At 39.9% G+C, this 22,346-nt stretch overlaps 1 protein-coding gene across 1 annotated transcript; it reads right to left on the reverse strand.

Moving 5' to 3' along the window:
* Nucleotides 1-2,915: 2,915 nt before the first annotated feature.
* On the reverse strand, nucleotides 2,916-7,111 carry LOC104105848 (L-ascorbate oxidase homolog). The gene is made up of 8 exons (XM_009614252.4): nucleotides 6,870-7,111; nucleotides 6,642-6,751; nucleotides 5,005-5,275; nucleotides 4,663-4,765; nucleotides 4,205-4,550; nucleotides 3,718-4,080; nucleotides 3,527-3,605; nucleotides 2,916-3,436 (listed from the first exon to the last, which is right to left on the reverse strand). Exons 1-8 carry the CDS (start codon nucleotides 7,002-7,004, stop codon nucleotides 3,224-3,226), a joined length of 1,620 nt encoding a protein of 539 aa, XP_009612547.1. The 5' UTR covers nucleotides 7,005-7,111; the 3' UTR covers nucleotides 2,916-3,223.
* Between the last annotated feature and the right edge of the window lie 15,235 nt (nucleotides 7,112-22,346).

Here is a 22,346-nt window from a genome sequence, read left to right on the forward strand (position 1 = left end):
ACAGAATGTTTAAATTGCCAGCGCCCCACGCTGCCATGGTCGCTGGTGACGGAAATTTCTCTCACTTTACCCGGGACAAAGTTATTTCGGTCCTAGACTTACCCAACGCATATAAAAGCAAGACTAAGCTTATTTTTGGAGGGGAGACGCCATTTTGAAGGGAAAATACACACAAGAAACATCGGGGAGCGAGGATATCTTAGTTTTTTTTCATCTTTTCTTAGTATTTTTATTATCCAACACTTATGAAATTGTTTGATACTATCATGAGTGGTTAAAACCCAGAGTTCTGGGGTTGTGATTTAGCCATGAATATTGTTGTTTAACGTTGACTTAACCTTAATTATAATTCACCAATATATGGTTATTTCTTCAATTCTGTGATTAATTATTTAATTGTCTGATCAGCAGTTAGGTTCTAGTTACTATCTATGCTATACTTGAAAAAGCCATGTTTAGATTAGAGAGAATTGAAGAGAGCACAATCTTAACTCTTGGGGGGGGGGGGAGGGAGGGAGGGAGAGGCGAATTTGTTGTCACCGTGCTTAATTAAATATCGTAATCTTAATGTGTTCTTAATAGATTGATTTCATAGGAATATAGACATTAATCTATTTTGAATAGGCGAGTAGTACTTCGGGAGAAGGTTACGAGAGCAATTATTCGATTAATTAGCAACCATGAGTGAATTATATGAAAGAGAGAGTTAACTAGAACACAATAGGATTGGAAAATCGATCACAATCCTGGAATATTTATTTATACTGAATACACAACAATCATTTTGCTGCTTGATAATTTGTTACTAGTTAGAATTATTGTTTAGTATAATCACACTTTTGAACTCTGATTGGCTCGACTGAATAGCAATCTTGGTGAATTTAGTGGGTAGTTAATACAAGTCTATGTGAGTTCGACACTCGACTTATCATCTTATTACTTGTACGGCCACGTATACTTGCGTGTGCGTTTTGGAGCAACAACAACAACAACAACAACCCAGTAAAATCCCACTAATGGGGTCTGGGGAGGGTAGTGTATACGCAGGCCTTACCCCTACCCCGAATGAGTAGATAGGCTGTTTCCGAAAGACCCTCGGCTCAAAAAAAAAGACAAAAGGACAAAAAGGAGACAATATTAGTATCACAACAACAATCATAGGATAAATAGAAACACCATGAAATCCAGAAGAAGGATGCAAAGCAAAGGGAGACAATATTAGTAAATATTAGTATCACCACAACAATCATAAGAACAATAGGAATACCATGAAATCTAGAAGAAAGATGCAAAGAAAAAGCGATAGCTAGTAAATAGGACATGCACTAAAAAGCGAAATAGTAAGCCACGACATTGTCACTAGCTATCTTAGACAAAAACCCTGCATGGCTAGTCCCACAATGGTACGAAGTAAGGCACGACTCAACTACCTCCTAACCTACAACCCTAATACTCGACTTCCACATCTTCCTATCTAGTGTCACGGAAATTTTGAGTCTCGCCATATCCTGCCTGATCACATCTCCCCAATACTTCTTAGGACGCCATTTACCTCTTCTCGTGCCCTCCACAACCAGCTGCTCACACCTCCGTACCGGAGCATCTAGGCTTCTCCTCTGAACATGTCTGAACCATCTAAGCCTCGCTTCCCGCATCTTGTCATCAATGGGAGCCACATGCACCTTCTCCCGAATATCATCATTCCTAATCTTATCTATCCTAGTGTGTCCGCACATCCACCGCAACATCCTCATTTCTGCTACTTTCATCTTCTGGATATGTGAGTTCTTAACGGGCCAATACTCAGCGTTTTGGAGCAACAGTAGATATTTTGCCACGTTTTAAACATAATACAATCACACCAAATCAATTATTCCATGTGACAGTTAAAATAAATATTTTATTTGAAGTAATAATATGATACGAACAACCATGGGTTTACTTGTTCAAGCCTCTCAACTGCCCTGAGTCATGGTTTTTCATATGTAGTTAATTGCCTTGATCGGAGCTCTATCTGTAGCTTTTTGAATTCCATATATGCCTGATTTGATGGATTTCCTGTTGGACTTGTTTCCTGTGAATCTTGCTCTATTTCCAAGCGACATTGCTTCTCCCACTCCAAATAACGTTTCTGATTGTAGACCATACTATGGCACCTACAGTCGTCTCAATTGCTTTCTCCTCACCAGTAGCAACGTCAATGGCATTCTCTGTGCCAATTCAAAGGCTTTGGGATGCGAGGCGCCACCTTTTCTCATGCTAGAACTAGAAGCTAAATGCTCTGACGTTACATCCAATGCAGTATTAAATATTAAGAATAAGACGAAGGAGTTGCTAGAGCTGTGTCAGAAACTGAATATAAGCCAGGTATATTTGACGAGAATGGGTGAGCACCCTCCGCTTCCAAGTGTGTTCGAGTCATTCTTTTGAAAGGTGAGAATAAAAAATAAAAAAAATAAAAAGTAGGTATACCTAAGCCAATCCAGAACAGGTTTGGATAACTTTAAGGCTCTCCGATTATGGACCCACATTTAAGTGGAGTTTAAATAAATATACCCCTTGCCCAAAGGATACTCACAAGGAGCGTAAATTTGGTCCTTTTCTCCAAGTACACGGATAAATTTGCTCTCTTGAATCATAATATCTTCACCTAAAGTCCTTGAGATGACTTACTTTAACTGCCTTCTAAAATACTTAAGCTTCAATGAGTAAATCCAAATTAAAGATTGATCTAATTTCCTTGAAATACATACTAAAAATAATTTGTGATCCCTCTTTCTTTAACTCTGGAGTATGTTTTATCTCGTACCCTCAATTTTCTGACTCCGATTTTGTGAATGGTAGTCGACCATAACTTCTGGTCATGAACATAAAGGAAGTAAACATAAAAAAACATGAATTTCTGCTCCTAGATATGAAAACAAACAGCAATTCGTTTATTGTTATTCAAGACAACTAAAACAATGAACATAGAACAGAACAACAATGTTTAGTGGAAACAAAGAAAGAATGGGACCTTGAGTTGAGGTCATTCAAACTAGTTATGGTAAACTAATAGGGGCAGTAATAAGCTATTACTTTATCCTAACTTTGCTCTCTGAGCCTGTGTATAACATAACACAAGAATCAAATGTAAGTCAAATTCTTCTCTTTTTCACTTTGCCTGAGCTTGATGGAAAGAAAAGGTATAGCAGCAGAATGATTTCATGATTTGCAGCTTAGCTTAAAGCGGTCTTTTATGCCGGCCAGCCACTTTGCCACATAGAAGAGCGTTAATTGGAATGGGATATACATCTCGCAAAGAGGTTGATTCTGTGTATACATTCATGTATAACTGCTGTCCAAGATACTGTCGAGCCCAAAACTCAGACCTAAGGTTCCACAGTCCCACATTGTCCAAGGCAATTAATATTGCAGTCCATGACTTGGGATACACCTGCATTTTTCCAACATTTTACTCATGTTACTTTTCTTTCTCATTAATGTTGGAACAAAGTAACATCATATGTTTTTCCTTCTATCTTACCTGAATTGTGCTTCGTGAAACTGCATCGCGGAGATTGTATTGGTTCCTACTAGCCGGAGTCCATTTTCCTCCGTCCATGCTGCATTAAGAATATTAAGATAAGTAAAACATTAAGAAAGAATACAAGTGCATAACATTTAGGTCATGACATTAGAAACATCTTGTGTTGTTTCTCTTCATAAGCAGCTTACCCTACTACCCAAAAAGCATAGCCATTAAGATGCCAACTCTGCATGATCCCCTCCTTGTTCTCGAATACAATCTCAATGAATGTCCTATAGTCAGTCTGCAAAACAGATGTATCGAGGTGAATTCTTCCACCGGGCGGGGTATCAGGTATGTTTCCTACAGTAAAGCCTCCAATCTTGAAGTAATCAACAAGCTTGAGCGGAGTATCGGTTGGCACAAAGGACACACTGTTGACAGCATATCTCTGCTTTCCATTGACTTGTCCAGCAGAGTTTGCAAGTCTGATAGTTCTAGTTGTGTTGATCATACCATAATGGTATGATCCTTGTGGGTTTGGCCTTGGTCCACTAGCCGATAAGTTGGTCCTAAGACACAAAAAAAATGAAAATGAATACCACGCTAGAAGTGTATGATATGATCAACCCAAAAAATGAAATTATTGACAAAGAGCAAATATGAGTAACGATAGGTGAAAGCAAGTGATGATACCTGATAGAACGAGCCTGGTAAAGCGACCAACCAATTTCGATGGTCGGACCACCAGGGGGGAAGCCGGAGACTTGCTGGTTAGAGTTGCTGTAGTGAAGTACAGCAGTGGTATCGATAAGAATAGACGAGAAACGGTTTGAAGCAACGATGTAGTAATCCTTAGGAGGTTGGTCAGCTGTGAAGAGGACAGAGTAGCATTGTCCAACATGAACATCAAGGGAGGAATAAATCTCTTGCATTGTGTGTGTACCCTCTACTTCCACCAATTTCATTTTATGATCTTGGATTCGGAAGTTGAGAGAATGTTCCAATCCAACATTGCATATCCTCAGTCTATAAGTTTTCCCTGTGAGAGATACTCATTGTTAGATCATCAGAGAAAGCTATCTGTCAAGAATATTAATTCATTGCCTTGGGCTTCAAAATTGCCTAAATTCAAATGCCTGCAATTGTTTTACCTTGCTCAACCGTGAACGAAGCACCATTACGGCCTTGACCATTGATAAGAATGCCATCAACAAAAGGCAACTTGTGGTTTCTGTCAAGAATTGATTTCAAGTACTGCATAAATGGAAGTTCAAAGAGTAACCGGTAAGTATCAGAACAGATCATCAAAACAAATACAAATTTCAAGGTGTTTATACATTCCATTCCACTCCATATTATAGGCGTACGATTAAATATTTTCCACACTTAAGCATCTAGTTGTTTTCGTTAATCAAATGACATTGAGCGTGTAAAATTCATTTATACTGTCAGTAAACAAAGCTTAAGTTATTAACGAGGATAAAATATAGTACCGTGTGATTGCTCTTGTACCAATCACCAATAAGGACGGTGAAATCGCCAGCAGGTTCAGGGAAAGGAACAGGAATTCCAGGCCTGCTGAGGATCCTGAATCCTCCAAAACCACCAGCAGCTTTGTGAAATGCAGTAGAAGGAAAATAGTAGAAGCTCCCTATTTGATCCTTCACTTGCAAAATGTATGTGAAATTCTTCCCTGGTGGTATTGGGCACGTCGTTCCCCATACTCCGTCTTCGAATGAGTTTCTCCTGTTTTGGATTCCATTCCTATATATATATTTCACAAAAAACTATCAATCATATTTCCTAGACAACGAAAAAATAAGAAACGAATGCAAGAAATTAAAGGAAGGGAAAAGGTCCAAATTTGTTCATGTATTATTAGAAATTGCTCAATTTTGCATTGAGTTAAACTTTTCATACATTCATGTCTTTTGCTGTTAGGAAATTGTCTCATATTTTCCATTATCAATAACAGAGCTACAATGTAAAATGAGTGGACTTCACGTATCCAAATTGATCGAGAAAAAATATTTATATTTACGTCTCTAACTTTTTACTACGGTTTAAATCACTTTCAGTTAAAGCTCCATTAGGAATCAAGGGCAAATTTAACGCTTTTCCGTAAAGAAACAATGTAATCAACATACTGTCAAAGCCCAGATCGAGATAGACCCAAAGGGAAAACTTACATTCGCCGTCCTTTGGCCGCTGTTGCTACAATTAACTTAATTTTTTTTTAAACATCGCATTTTCTAACTTCCATTGAGGGGAAAAATTTCGAGGGACATTGTGAGTGCTGTTATTATTATCTTTCTTTAGTGCAGTTATTTAAAACTCAATATCGGGGACTCAAAAGGTGTACTGAAAATGTCGATAGTCACATTTAACATTTTGCTTTCGGCTCTTTTACATATGTCGTTCACATGCAAAGACACAAGAGGAAGAAGTACAGAATGACTAAACTACCTTTCACATGCTTGTCACATGATTACCTACTCTAGTCTGGTGTTTCAAACATTTGAGTATTCGTACAAACAACCATGTGACTTTCAAATATTGAGAGAAACAATTCAACTAGTAGTGATTGCCTAATTTCCACAACCTGGGATCAAAACACCGTTCCATCGTTTTTCAATGGATTAATTGCAAATAAGTTGATAAATCTTATGGTTACAATATAATACTAAAATAGCTCAAAGTTAGTTAAAGAAAAAGCTAGATACGCGAACTAAAACCAGCTCACTAAACTTATGTGCGGCGTATAAATTTAATACTCTCTTTCTTTGCATGTTACGATACTTTTTCTTATAGGTTCATTTAAAAAATAATATAGTTTTATATTTGATAACTATTTAACTTTAACACATTGAAGGGAAAGAGGGACAGGGATGAGCAAGGATCAAATACAAGGACTTCAATTTTTCTGAAATGGAGTGTTAATGAATCGCCATTGTTTCATCAATATAACATGACATTATACATGCATGTCCAACTAGTTTTCTTAAGATGCAGCATTTAAATTTTTTGACCAGTAAATGAATGAACACATATCCAAGATATAGAGCCTAAATAAATTAAATGTCAAGCTTTTAAAAGTGTATATATTGAAGGGATTGTAAAGGTAAATTACCATGAAATAAGAAAAGGCTCATCCAAGTAGTTGAAGACGTTGATTATAACATTGTCATTAGTAACGGAGTAAATGTCAGGACCAGGGAATTGGCCATTGATCAGAATTCCCTATACAGAAAAAAGAAACTGTAAGATAAATGATCACTTACAAACCCAAGAAAACAAGGTCTGAAAAAGGACAATCATTTTTACATTATTGGAAACAAAAAGATAAAAAGAAACCAACCTTTTGTTTAACACCAAGAGGAGAAATGGTGCCATAAGTAACATTAAATTCATAGAATCTGTAAGGACTCTCTGCTACTGTATTCACAACTAGCAGTGCCACTAAAAACACAGCTACCGCTTGTTTTAGCGGCATTTTGTTTTTCTTGTTCTTGAATTTCTGGTGAGTTGGGAGTAGAAGGAAATTAAAGTGAACATGGAGATGAAGGCATATGGCGTATTTATAAGTGGTGTATAGACTAGTAAAATTTAAGTGGGTGCAAGTGGACCTCAGTTACTCATAGCTGTAAAAATAGGGAGGGAAAGATTTTGAGACAGGAGTTTAATTTTAAAATGGAGAAGTAGAACCAGCAAAAAGAATAAAGAAAAAGGACTTGGCCCCTGGGGGGTGTCGGTGATAGCATACATAGCGGATCTAGACAAAAATAAAAGATTATTCAAATTAGGTGTTCATACCATAATAAAATTAACTTCAAGAAAAACAGTAATCACCATATGAGGCATTACTAAAGAGTCTAAATCATATACTCCCCATTCCACTCTAATTGCTTGTTTGGCTGTTTTCACACATAGTAAAGAATTCACATTTTATCATTAATTAAAAATTAAATTGATCATATTAACTTTAATTTATTCATTGGAAATATAACAAATACTCGTAGGCTCTTTACTCCAAGGGTAATTTTGAAAAAAATAAGTTAATTCCTTCTTGATATCTGAATAAATTAAATGTTGTGGACCACATAAACAAAGGCAAAAAAATCAATTAAAGTTAACCGGAGTGAGTATTTCTAAAATTTAAGGATAGTAAGTGCATTTTTTTTCAAAGTAAATTATTTGGTGTCTAATATTCACTAGTCCGAGAGGGTTTAAGCATTTCCTACCAAAGAGAGCTCTATTCTCATGATTCAAATTTGAGACTATTGATTAAGGATGAAGAAATTTTTACTATTATATAACATCCTTCCGTGATAATACGTGGTGTTAACATTAATATTTAACATTTTATATAGATAAAGTTGGATATGTATTTCAGAATTCAAATTTTCAGCTCAATACTCAACGTCTAAATCTTGACTCGTTACCTAAGTATGAATAGTGGGTGCTCAACACTGAGTACTAATGATCATGTGGTCTCCTCACATGCAATGTTGTTTTCTTCTGCTTGGTCTGAATCTCTGGGCACTAGTCATGAATTGGTGATTTGTAATTATAATCCCAAAGTTCAAAGCTTAGAGAGTTGAGTCAACAATTATCAAATCCAAGCCAACTTGTTTGAGGAGGGAATGATTTAAAATTCGCATATTCTTGAAAAGTTTTGCCTATGTGTAAGCTAGTCCAGCTGTGATCTGATCTGCATTCTCATTGTGATGTGTGCTACTATATATTATCCATCAATACTTATGGTTACATATAATTAGTATTTAAGCAACTTGATTGTGTAAAAAAAAATTATAATGACAATAGGCTCATTTCTCTATACATTGGTTGATAACCATGGTAAGTAATGCCTAGGAGCCCAGCTGCTAATCCGAGGTGCCGATCAGAAAGGTCACAAATATTCAATTTTAGGGTGTCTCGTTGCACTTTAATAATCCTCGTGGAATTTACATAACAGTAAATATACATTTGACAGTAAATAGTATAGAATGCATCGACCATAGTACTCTTTCTTCCTTTAGTTGTATTAAGGTGTTTTATACGGGGTATATACTTTCGTTTCAAAGTTGATGGCATTTGATGTCAGTATAATATGTTAATTAGTACTGTAAGAGTATCACAGCCTGAGAAGAATTTGATAATTCCATTCACGTGCTGGATGTATCTAAAGCGCAAGTGGAAATGGATTTGTCTTTCTACATATTCAGCCAAATGCAGATCTATCTGCACATGACACACAAAGTCTAATACTTTGAATACTAACCTACGTATCCTCCCACCCAAACCCCAAATATAATATTAAAAAATAATCACAGTCTAAACTTTGAACTTGAAGTGCACGTCATATTGCTCGCTCGTTGCATAAATTCATTGCTTAAGCTAAGCCTTGCTAGCTATCATAATAAGACAAGTGGACTAAGTTCAAGTCTAACTAATAAGAAGAGAGGCGAGGGGTAGGGGAGACTTTAATTTTGACCCCAAAAGAACTAGAAAAAAACACTTACTTTATGATATACCTTAACCAACAAAATCACCTAAGGGATCTGAGGATCATAATCCACATCATTAGCACTAATTTTAGCAAACATAGAGGGAAATTGGTTAATAATATGAATTCAAATTAAAGGCGGTACTTTGTTTTCTTTAATTTTCTTTTAGTGGTGGGGAAGAATAGAGTTAAACAAGATAACCCTAACCCCCCTCCCCCCCCCCCCTTTTTTTTTTAATTTCTTCTTCTTTACTTGTTCACATAATTAAGATACGAGTCGAGAAAGTCTATATGAATAACAGAATTCATAAGATTGCAATTAAAATTTTGTGACCTATCATCAGATTTGCCCCTTGGGTACAAGCACTCCGTCTAAAACTGAGAAATAGGAAGTTTGCGATAGAAATACTTGCATCAAATACTTAACTATGGAGAAGGCATAAGTAAGGGTGTCTAAGTTTCTTTAATTGCAAGAGAAAGAACATGACATGTTTGGGGAGATCGATTTTATGGCTCATTACAAATGTTCTTTTATATAGTTATTGCTTACCCTTAAAATAAGATAATAATTTAATTTGTAAGTGGTTTTAAGGATACGTGATTTAACTTGACACAAAACGATAAATTAGATTGCAATTGAAATAAGTAATGGAAAAGTAAATGCAAATCACACGAGTTGAACAGTCTTAGCCTTGGAAGGTTAGTCACCCTCGAGCCAAAAGTGCTTTGATTGATATCAGAACAGAACAACAAGAGAATAACAAGAATTTAAAGAGAATAATAATATATTGCTTTGGGATGCGTGTTACAATGTGTCCAATGAATAATCAGACCCCCCATTTATATAGTAGATGAGTCCTACTTTAGGTAGAATTCTATAAAAGGTAAAAGATCTCTTGATTTGCTGATTGCCGGTTGCTTTTTGATTCGTGCAGAGATTACCGCCGTAATATCCGACCGGTCATGGATACTTATGTTAGTTATCTCAACAATATTTCTCTGAGCTCGTTCGAGGCTAAGGTCGACACCGGACTCAATGTTCCTCGAAGGCAGGCTTTCCGAGCTCGGGTTCTAGCTCGGTGGGACTCGAGGTCGATCTTCAGTCTTTGGTCGCCACATTCCAAGCCTAATTTATCAAGTTGTAGTCGAGCTCGACTTCGACCGTATACAGATAGTCCCCTCATTTTTTGGAGAGTAGATGACGAGAAAAGACATAAACTTCCGATCCTGACTTCGATATTTTGTGACAGAAACGACAAAACAGTCAAAACGTCTCGTTAGTCAAGTCTTAATGGCATTAAATGCCCGTCAGTTGCCAGTCGACCACTCCCAGATGTGAACAGTCGCGCTAAGAAACTATAAATACCCCATCATTAGTTCATTCAAATTTTACTTTCAAATCTTCTCACCTCGTACCTTAGAAATTTTAACACTTTCAAGCATTAATTTTCTAATTACTCTAAAATACTTTTATAAGAACTTTTATTCTGTCTTTATCCCAAACCATCAAAGCATACTCTTTTAACTCCCTCTTTTTCCTTCATTTTTCAAAGAAATGGATACTTTAAAATTCGTTCCCCAAAAAGAAACTCCCTCTTCCTCGCGGCCGGCTATCGAGAAAACTATCTCGCGCACTACTGTCGAGGAACCGGCACTGAAGCCTACTCTAAAAATTTTTATTCTCGGGGGGTGCCCGGTCAATGCCGATTTCAAGGTTGAAAAACCTTCTTCCATACCAGGCTGATGTGAGGCAGTCTCGAGGTATATCTGCTCGATCACTGAGGATGTTCTCTCTAATGTAAAAAAGGATTGCAACTGGGCTGATAAACATGTGGTGGTTCCCGAACCTGACGAAGCCATCACCACCCATGTCGAGAGATTTTTAAGTGTTTACACTTATACCTTCACGTTTGGTGCCTTGGACCCGGTCATCATTAACTTCTGCAAGAGATACGAGGTAACCCTAGGTCAGATTCACCCCTCTTTCTGGAGGATCGTAATCCTCCTCCGTTTTTTCATAAGCAAGATCGAGGGGTGCCCTTTCACGATCGGCCACCTTATGCATTTATACAGTCCCCGACTTTACCGGGGAGGACTGATCAAGCTCGCCCGCCGGGCTAGTTAAGTTGCGTTCTCGAGTATCGATGAATATAGGGATCGAGGATGGCTAGGTCGTTTCGTTCGAGTGAGGACCTCAGACTTGATCCCGGCCGAGCATATGTCGTTCCCTGAGAAGTGGAACATGAAACGTAAGTATATAATTTTGCTTTCAAAGTTTTATTTATCGCCCTTTTCCTTCCTTCTTATCAGTGTGCTGTGATAGTGCAGCTATTGCCTGGATCCCGAACGCAGTTCCTCGACTCAAGGAGTGGGTCGAGGGCATTGTATCGCAAAGGCCTTATTTCAAGCGCTCGTGGCGCGAGCTTTCAAAGGGCCGATGGGATGCCCATTCACATGGTGAGATCTCTTTCATAAGTGATATTTGATTTCCTCTTTGCACGATTGAGTCTTTACTTGTTTTATTTATTTTTGCAGGTTTACCCTAGGATGTCCAAATAAGGCCCACATCTGATGATGTACCCACCGAGTCCCCTGCCCCGAGACAGGGTGTAGAGAAGAAAAAGGTCCCCGAGTTCTCCCAACTCGGAGAAAAAGAAGCCAAAAAGGAGGCTGATCCGTAAGCCAAAAGAAACCTCCAGCTCCCGAATACTTGATTCGGACTCCCTCTACCGGCTCAGGGACGAGTCTGAAGAAGATGAAGTTTTAGTGGCCCGGGAGACATCGGTCCCTGAAGAACGGGCATCAACCAAAGGGGGGACGATAGAGGTCAATCCCTCCCAAACTCAAGAGCTCGATGCATCAGTGGGGGTCGAGGAACTTCAAGATGCCGGTTCTGCTCCACCCGATGTCATCAATATAACGGGATCGCCTTCATTCACGGACTCGATGTTCAGTGAAGCTCAAGTGGCGGAGCAGCGTTCAAATAAGGGGGTCCAAGGAGCGAACAATTCTCTCCAAAGCTTTTTTGATGGCGTGGACTCTATAGCCACGGAGGATATCACCGGATTAGGTAACATAGAAGTACCAAGAAAAAGTACGCCCTCGGGGACAGGTGTATCTAGCTCGAGCCCGAGGTTGGTCAACCGATTCTCTGCCCTGAGTGTCGATCCTGGTCGGAAGCTATCGCTCATTATCTCTGTTCCGGAGAACGCCCAAGTCCTTTTCACGCCTGTTGGGGTAGCTAGTTACCTCCGGTGCCTGGTGACCGAAGAAGACCAGGCAAAGATGAACGAGGTTAAATCTACATGCTTGTTCAACGAATCACAGCAAGCATTGAATCGGGTAAAGTGTTTACCAAACCTTTTCATTTTGCATCTTTGGTTACTTAATGAACTTAATATTTTTCCTTGTATTCGCAGGCCTCGGTGCTTCACCACGAGACCTTTCTCCGATATCGAGAAGAGCTGAGTCTCCTCGAGGCCGAAGCCAAAGAGCTTATTAAGAAAAGAGATATGTACAAACTTCTCAGTGAGCAACGCGAGGGAGAGGTTAAGAGCCTCCGAGCTGAGTTGGAGGTGGCTCGAAAGGAGCATGACGACTTGGTCGAGCATGTAAAATTATTTGAGCTTAGTGATGAAGAGTTACACTTGGTAACTAACGATCGAAATCCGCAGATCCAATAGAAAATCGACCAGGTTTCCCAACTTCGAGTTGAAATGGACGTTGTCAAGGCCGAGACCGACGAATGGAGGGGAAGGATGGATCGTCTCACCTCGGAGAAGGAGGCTGATCGGGCACAACTGACTTCGGCTGAGGTCCAGCTTCGAGCCGCAAAGGAAAAGGCCGAGGTGTAGGCTAAGAGGTCGAAAAGCGCTAGTCTCGGCTAAGTTGGGCTGCCTCCGAGAGGAAAATTATGGCCAAGGAACTTGAAACGGAATCAATGGCGGCGGTGGTTAAAGCCGACACCGGCGAGATGGTGGCCCAATAAAAGGCCGATGCCGAGGCAGCCCAGGATCGCTTAAAAGATATCTTTGAATAGAGAAGTGGCAATCATGAAGAGAGGCCCTCGAGGAGATCCATGCCCGGGTTTTAGATCCATCGGCTGAGATCGAGACTGCTAAGGGGCTCCAGGCCGAGGCCAAGAAGTTGGCCTACCCCGAGGAAGAAGAAGAAGAAGACTCTAAGGGTTCCGATGGAACCGAGGGCGAAGAAGACCACGCTCTTTAGACGTCTTTGTAAAAAAATTTGCTTTTTCGCTTTTTGTACTCGTGTACTTTTTAATTTTTGTTAGAACCATTTGGCCTTTGTAAAGATTGTATATAATATATAAGGCTTGTTTTCCCCTTCAGTTATTTATATATTCTGTTTTCCTTTTCTTTATTATTTATGTTTGCAAAGGTTGAAATGCCTTAGCATAAAATAGTTAGGTCATGTCCGGAGGTTCGAACAGGCCTTTCCTTCGATATTATTTTGTTTAAGGCATCGTGGGGGTTCGATATGATCGAAAACTTTTTTTCCCAAAGTACTTATGACTTTTTAGATTGTAGTTTGCCGAGGGTAGCCTTTAGAACCGGTTACGAAATTTTTGAAGGCCTTGTTTTTGTTATGGGTCTCGGATGTCTCGGAGCCATTTTAGTATGGTCGTAGCCTTTTTAGTTTGGGCGTTGCCCAATTGGCTTGTTACCTCGAGTTATCAAGGCTTGCCCAAGATAACAGTCCCCGAATGGGATGGCCGCAACCTTTAAGGTTCGGGCATCGCCTAATAGGTCTTGCGCCCTCGAGCTTCTATAGCCCGAGCCATCCGACTTTTTTTTTGAATGGCAATCCCCGATTGGGGTGATCGTTTGAACCTGGATAAGGCGTCTCTTGGGCTCGATACCTTTAGGGGATCGTATGTAGGAAATTCCTTCACGAAAAGAAAAAATTTTAAGGGACAAGATATTCATCTGCAAGGTAAAGACTTTATTCTTGTGCGTAATAGTTACACATGTGTACAAGCTTTGTGTTAGGAATCAAGCAGTCCATGCGGGCATGGTTCATTTAACTATTTGACCCTTACAGTAAATCCTATCAAAACAGTCGAGACCATTGAACCATAAAGTTTCCTTCCTTGCTAAAGTTGTTATCTGAGGGTGATGCCACCTAGTGTTCGGGGCCGATCAAAGAGAGGCCTTGAATATTGTTGTGGTCTTCAATACAGGTTCGTAACCGGCCTTCAATTTTAAGTTAGCACGATTTACTTGTTGTCTCGTTAAAAACCTTGTCGGTAAACCCATTTGGGACAAAACCGTATCAAGGGAAAAAAAGTGCAACGCGTGCTTTCAGGTTTAAAGTTTGTATCTTTCTTTGATGATTCCCTCCAAGTGTTAGTTCAGAATGTAAATAAATAAAAGAAAATGAATGGGATCATACTTTAACAATAGTATTGATTCAAGTGAGCTATGTTCCAGTTGTTCGGTAGTTGCTCACCGTTCATCATTCCGAGTTTGTACGATCCTTTACCGGTGATCTCGATAATTTGATAAGCGCCTTCCGAGTTCGGCCCCAACTTCCTTTCGTTCGGGTTTCGGGTGTTTAGTGTAACCTTCCTTAGTACCAAGTCCCCTGCATTGAAGTGTTGAAGGTTGGTCCTTCGATTGTAAATCTCTCGATCGACCGCTTTTGGGCGGCCAACGGAACAAGGGATGTTTCGCGCCTTTCATCCAATAAATCTAGGCTCGTGTTCATGTCCTCGCTGTTTGATTCCTCGATTGCATATCAGAACCTGAGACTTGGCTCTCTGAATTAGATCGGTATTAGAGATTCGGTGCCTTAGACTAGTGAGAACGGGGTGGCCCCGGTACTGGACTTCGAGGTCGTTCGGTATGCCCATAAGACTTCGGGCAGGATTTTCTTCCATCTTCCTTTGGCGTCAGTTAACTTCTTTCTAATATTTTGGAGTATGATTTTGTTAGTCGATTCTGCTTGTCCGTTCCTACTAGGGTGGCAGGGTGTTGATAGGATCCTTTTGATCTTGTTATCTTCGAGAAACTTGCTTACCTTACTACTGATGAATTATTTCACATTGTCGCACACAATCTCGGTCGGCATTCTGAATCGGCATATGATATGATCCCAAATGAAATCGATGACTTCTTTCTCCCTGACCTTTTCATATACTTGTGCTTCCACCCACTTATAAAAATAGTCAGTCATAAACAATATAAATTGAGCCTTACCGGGTGCCCATGGAAGGGCCCCAACAATATCAATTTCCCACTTCATGAATGGCCATGGTGACAAAACCGAATGCAGCAGCTCCCAAGGTTGATGAATCATCGGAGCGTATGTTTGATATTCATCATATTTTCGTACGAACTCCTTCGCGTCCTTTTCCATATCGATCCAGTAGTAACCGGCTTTGATTATTTTTCGATCCAATGATTCGGCGCCTGAATGATTTCCACAGGTACCTTCGTGGATTTCCCTCAACACGTACTCAGTATCCCCTGGCCCTAGACATATTGCAAGTGGGCCATCAAATGCTCTTCTGAACAGGGTTCCGTCTTCGGACAGGCTGAACCGGTCTGCCTTTTTATGGAGGGCTCTCGATTCTTTTGGATTCGAGGGCAGTTTTTCGGTCTTCAGATATTCTACATATTTATTTCTCCAGTCCCAAGTTAGGCTCGTTGAGTTGATCTCGGCATTCTTAATTTGTTTCCTTTCTTAGTAACTACTACTACTACATTTGCTAATCAATCTGGGTATTTAACCTCCCGAATGGACCCTATTTTAAGGAGTTTAGATACTTCGTCCTTGACGAAATCATGTTTGACCTCAGACTAGGGTCTCCTCTTTTGCTTGACTAGATAGAACTTTGGGTCCAGGCTTATCTTGTGAGTGGTTATCTCCGATGGGATCCCTGTCATATCAAGGTGGGAGCAAGCAAAATAATCTTCATTAGCTATAATAAATTGAATGAGTTTTTTCCTGAGCTCAGGGCTTAACCCTGTGCCTAGGTGTACCTTTCGATCGGGAAAGTGTTCATTTAACACGACTTGTTCCAGTTCTTCGACCATTGATTTTGTAGCGTCGGAATCATCGGGGGCTTTGAAAGATCTGGGAACCCCATAATCATCGTCCTCGTCTACCCCTCGTTCATCTGATTCCATCGAGGCCGATATCAGTGATTGCTATTTGGCCCCGTTTTTTACCATATGGTTCGGATCCTCTGATGTTGAGATTGTGGATGCTGGGATCACTTCATCGACCGCAAACATTTCCTTGGTGGCCGGTTGTTTCCCGTAAACTGTTTTGATTCCGCTGGGCATTGGGAATTTCAGTACCTGGTGTAGCGTCGAGGGTACTGCTCTCATGTTATGGATCCATGGCCTCCCGAAAAAAGCATTATACCTCATGTCTACTTCGATCATATAAAACTTAGCTTCCTGGATGGTCCCGGTGGTGATCACCGTTATTGTTATTTCACCCTTAGTAGTTTCACATGCCATGTTGAATCCGCTTAGAACTCGAATTGTAGGCACGATTTGATCTTGTAGACCGAGCTGCTCCATGACCCTCGATCGAATGATGTTGGCCGAGCTACCTGGATCGATTAACACACGCTTAATTCGAATTTTATTTACAAGTACATATATTACAAGTGCATCATTGTGGGGCTACAGGATCCCTTCTGCGTCCTCGTTGTTGAAAGACAGGGTTCCTTCCGATACGTAGTCTCGAGTCTTTTTCTCCCTTGTGATGGACACTTTGGTGCCTTTCAACATCGGCCCCTGAGGGATATCGACCCTACCAATGATCATGTTAATGACGTGTTGAGGTTCTTCTTGTTCTGTCCGTTTGTTAGAATCACTATTCATGAAATGATTCTTGACTCGGTCGCTCAGGAATTCTCGAAGATGCTCGTCGTTGAATAGTCGGGCTACTTCCTCTCACAACTGCCGGTAATCCTCCGTTCTGTGGCCGTTAGTGCCATGATATTTACACATCTGGTTAGGATCCCTTTGGGTTGGATCGGATTGTAGAAGTCGAGGCCATTTGGAATCTTTGATGCGTCCGATAGCTGATACAATGGCAGCAGTATCGACTTTAAAGTTGTATTCTGATAGCCTCGGTGCTTCTTTAGGGCCGATGGGCCTGTCGAAGCTATTTTTGCTCATGAGTCTCCGGTTGCTTTGTCCTCGGTCATTTCTCTTTTCGTTTCTCATAGAGTTTGGCCCGGACCCACTGCTTCTCCGATCTCCAATATATGGATGATACCGATCTCTGTCTAGTCTCGATTCACGATCGATGTCTCTCTTGACTCTGTCGATGGTTCTGACGGGATAAGCTGACCCCGAAGGATCCCCGAGTTGATCATCTTACGCTTTGATCTTCGATTGATACCGTTTATGCACGCCGGCCCAAGTTACGACTGGATATTCTATCAGGTTTTATTTCAACAGTTGTGAAGCCACCGAGCTTCGAACATTGAGCCCTTGGGTGAAAGCCTGAACAACCCAATCATCAGCGACCAGTGGCAGATCTATTCATTCCATTTGAAACCGGGACACTAACTCTCTGAGCATTTCGTTATCCTTCTGTTTTACTTTGAAAAGGTTTGATTTTTTGGTCTCGACCTTGATGGCCCCGGCGTGTGCTTTTACGAAAGAATTTGCAAGCATAGAAAATGAATCAATAAAATTAGGAGGTAAGTTGTGATACCATATCATAGCCCATTTTGATAGTGTCTCTCCGGGCATCTTAAACAGGACAGACTCGATCTCATCATCCTCCAAGTCTATTCCTTTGATGGCATATGTGTAAGAGGTTACATGCTCATTTGGGTCGGTCGTTCCGTTATACTTAGCAATCTCGGGCATGCGGAATTTTTTAGAGATCGGCTTCAGAGTCGCGCTCGGAGGAAAAGGTTTTTGCACAAACTTCTTGGAATCTAGACCTTTCAATATTGGCGGTGTTCCCGGGATTTGGTCTACCCTGAAATTGTAGGTTTTCACTTTTTTGTCATTAACTTTGATTTTCTTCTCCCCTGATTCCACTCGTTTTGTCAGTTCCTCGAGCATTTTTATGATCTCGGGGTTAGTCCCCGATTCGTTCTCATTCGATCTCTCTACGACTGGTTCGTCCCTGCGGGTGACTTCCCGGGGCAGATCGGGCTCAACTCTGCTCGGTGTGCGGCCTTGGTTTTACAACTAGGCTATCACCGCTTGTTGAGCCTGCAACATTTCGAAGATCACCCGCAAATTGATCCCATCTCCACCAACATTTTGTGTGTTTTGAGCCGCCGATCGGACTCCACCACAGACGCTATTTTCGGGGTCGATAGGCAGATTTGTGTCGATAGCCACATGTGAATTAGCGTCAATTGGGTCTGCGGTCGGAATTTCGATGGATCAGTGGGCGGTACCTCGTTACCAGGCGCTATGTTGTTATTTTCACTGTGGTGACCGGACTCGTTGTCAACATGTAAGGGTGCTGATTGAGAGTTTGACATTTTGTGTTTTAACCTGAAATCAGAAACACTTCAAAGAGCAAGCATAAAGTAATATGTGTTATGAAGATTTGTATCAAATAATCACTATTATCCTTAGCCCCACGGTGGGCGTCAAACTGTTTACCCTTAAAATCGGATAACAATTGAATTTGTAAGTGGTTTTAAGGATACGTGATTTAACTTGACACAAAACGACAAATTAGATTGCAATCGAAATAAGTAATGGAAAAGTAAATACAAACCACACGAGTTGAACGGTCTTAACCTTAGAAGGTTAGCCACCCTCGAGCCAAAAGTGCTTTGATTGATATCAGAACAGAACAACAAGAGAATAACAAGAATTTAAAGAGAATAATAATATATTGCTTTGGGATGCATGTTACAACGTGTCCAATGAATAATCAGACCTCCCCTTTATATAGTAGAGGAGTCCTACTTTAGATATAATTCTATAAAAGGTAAAATATCTCTTGATTCGCTGATTGCCGGTTCCTTATTGATTCGTGCCGAGATTCCCGCCGTAATATCCGACCGGTCACGAATATTTCGGTCTTCTGTTAGTTATCTCAACAATGTTTCTCCGAGCTCGTTCGAGGCTAAAGTCGACACCGGACTCAATGTTCCTCGAAGGCAGGCTTTCCGACCTCGGGTTCTAGCTCGGTAAGACTCGAAGTCGATCTTCAGATCGACCTTGATCGCTACGTTCCAAGCCTAATCTACCAAGTTATAATCGAGCTCGACTTCGAGCGTATAAAGTTATATACCCTTCTCACAAAAGATCGACAAAACAAAAAAGATCGATAAATAGAATAGGATTATTTTCTTTCTATTCAAATGTAAGTAATCATAAAAGATCATTTCCTCGAACATTTTGATTTTAAAATAACGTTCGAGGTAATTAGGAAGCATTCTAGAAGGATCTCAATTACAAAGGCGGAAAATCGCCAATTGCATGTGCCATAATTGCAGACACCATCATATGATTTGTTAATTAACCCATCTGGAACGTAGACTTTGTTGCATTTACATCGATGAGCCAGAAATCACTTCAATAACACTACTGCAAACAACACCAATGTACACGCCTTTCCTCTCTTTGATCTTGTGGAGTTCTGGTTCCCCCCACATTCACGGGTCTACTACACTGCTAATTAAATGAGTTTAAAAACTATTATGTTAACGCGCTTCAAGCTAAAACCATAAGGGTTACTAGAATAACTAAAGAATAAAAAGAGTTGAAACATGTTTGCTTTGCAGTTACGCCAACAAGTGGGACAAAGCCAAAGAAGAAAGAACAAGTAGGCCATAGAAATTGCAGAAATCGTAATCCACATTCAAGCCACAGCTATCAAGTTTTGATTGAATGTTGAAAGTAGTACAGCCCAACATGCCGCAATCTGTGGGCAATTTAATGCCATCGCGTGTGAAAATGAAGTGGAAAGTGAGACTATGCTTTTGTTGTCTGCAAATGATTATTTTACTACTTACACCGTTCCAAAAATTACAAGGATTCCACGCATTTGATTTTCAGTATGAATTCAAATATTAAAATTCATATTAATCTGAAAAAATACATAAAACATACTATATAAGTGGCAAAAGTTTATCGTTAAATATACTTGGAAATACATGAAATGTAATGGTAATAAAAGAAATTAACTGTTTGACTTCTATAAACAGTTATAGCGCTATTCGGCAGAATATCTCTTAATTCTGGCATATGATCAGTATCCAAATTCACATGCTCGCGCTGACATTTGAATTAGAAAGAGAGAAGAAAAGGGAAATAGTTCTCGAGATTGACTTTTTCTCATTAACTGCTCCAAACCCAAAGATCTTAACCGTCTGACAGTAAACTAAAAAGAAAATCTGCAGGGCAATGTGCAAATGGTGTGAAGTACAAAACTCGATGGATAATTAATTTACTCCTAATTTACCACTTTACCCTTCTCCACATAAATACCATACTTTTATCTGGTCATGATTTGAACCTGTGACATGATCTAACCCACATGCCTTGCGCTTTTACTGTTAGGCCAAAGCTATGGGCGAAAATGGCTGTCGCTATTCTGTTCCTGCATCAAAGGAAGTTGCCTATATCCTGTGAAATTAGACGTGCTGAATTTTAATTCTGATCTATATCCTTCCAAAATATGGATCTGCAATTCTTAGCAAATTCGAAGATTTGTTTCCTGAACTTGCCTTTTCAATTAAACCAAAGAAAGGTAGTACGAGGGGCGTTCACAAAATTACGAAATATAAATACCAAAGACAAATCTGGCATAAAAGGAGCTTTTAAGATCAGACATGAAAGTTGACAAGTTAAATCTCCATCATTCAAAGCAACAAAATGGCAGGCTACTGTCAAGTAAATAAACTACATGTCAAGATCTCATGATTGGGAATTGATGGTCAATTCTGTTCTAGTGTGGACAAGATAGAACGCATATCCAGACAGGAAGTATAGCACCCAACACATGTAAATCCTGATGCCTGAGAATAGTCAACCAAGTTCGAGGTCAAATTAATTGGAATATAATTAGTACTGTTGTACATATATTGGATTATGAAGAATAAGTGTGTCAAAGTGTCACGGCCCGGAATTTCCACCGTCGGGACCGTGATATCGCCCAATATTTCACTTGTTAGGCAAGCCAATGTTACAACAATTTATCCTTTTTAACAATTTAAATTTAATTAACGAAGAGGAACCGATTTAACTACAATAATTCAAATATAAATGCGGAAGCTAAAATCATAAAAACATCTGCTACTCCCTGAACCCGGTGTACAAGTGCACGGGCTTCTAGAGTAATACATACAAGGGTTTGAAATAAATACAAAGTTGTCTAAATGAAAATACACAGCTAAATAAAAATAAAGACGGGGACTTCAGGAGCTGCGGGCGTTGAGCAGCTGTACCTCAAGTCTCCGCAGGCTGTCCAATCCGAGCTCTCTAGTAGCCGCCGCTAGGACCGATTCCAAAATCTGCACAGTGTGCAGAGTATAGTATTAGTACAACCGACCCAATATACTTGTAAGTGCCAAGCCTAACCTCGACAAAGTAGTGACGAGGCTAAGGCGGGTCACCTACACTACAACCTGAACACAGTATATAATAATGACAAAAAATGGAAATACTAAACAAAATTAAACAGCCAACTGAAAATAATTACCACAGCCTCAAGAATAAACCAGTGTCGTCCATAATTACCAATCTTTAATAGTTCAGATACAAATACCGGAACAAAAATAACATAGCTCAAGAAATGGAAACATATAGGTTGTTGCGGCGCGCAACCCGATCCCACCAGACAACACAAAATTCTCATTTATTTCACCGTAACGATATAAATAATAGTAAATAATATATATGTGTTGCGGCGCGCAACCCGATCCCACCATATGTCAATATCAGTATCATAATTCACCCTTATTTTACCATGTCAATCCACCCTTATTCTACCTGTTGCGGCGTGCAACCCGATCCCAACGTATAGTACAAATTTACCCTTATTCCACCACATCAATCTACCCTTATTACACCTGTTGCGGCGTGCAGCCCGATCCCACCATATCAGTACCATGTACTCAATGCATAGTCAAATCAACAATTCAAACTACAAAACCTTTACGATCAATAAATACCAAATTGAACCAAAAGGAAACCATGTACAATATAGAAATCTACACGAGTAATACTACATAGCGAGATCAATCCAGTAATTGACAATTAGAAGGTGCAAATAAGTCAATTTAAGCAAAGAGCAGGGAATCACGAAACTATAGAAGAGTTAACATCATTTATAGGAGAAAATATTGATTAACAAGTAGCA

The sequence above is a fragment of the Nicotiana tomentosiformis genome, chromosome 12, assembly GCF_000390325.3.
Source record: "Nicotiana tomentosiformis chromosome 12, ASM39032v3, whole genome shotgun sequence".
Classification (NCBI taxonomy): domain Eukaryota; kingdom Viridiplantae; phylum Streptophyta; class Magnoliopsida; order Solanales; family Solanaceae; genus Nicotiana; species Nicotiana tomentosiformis.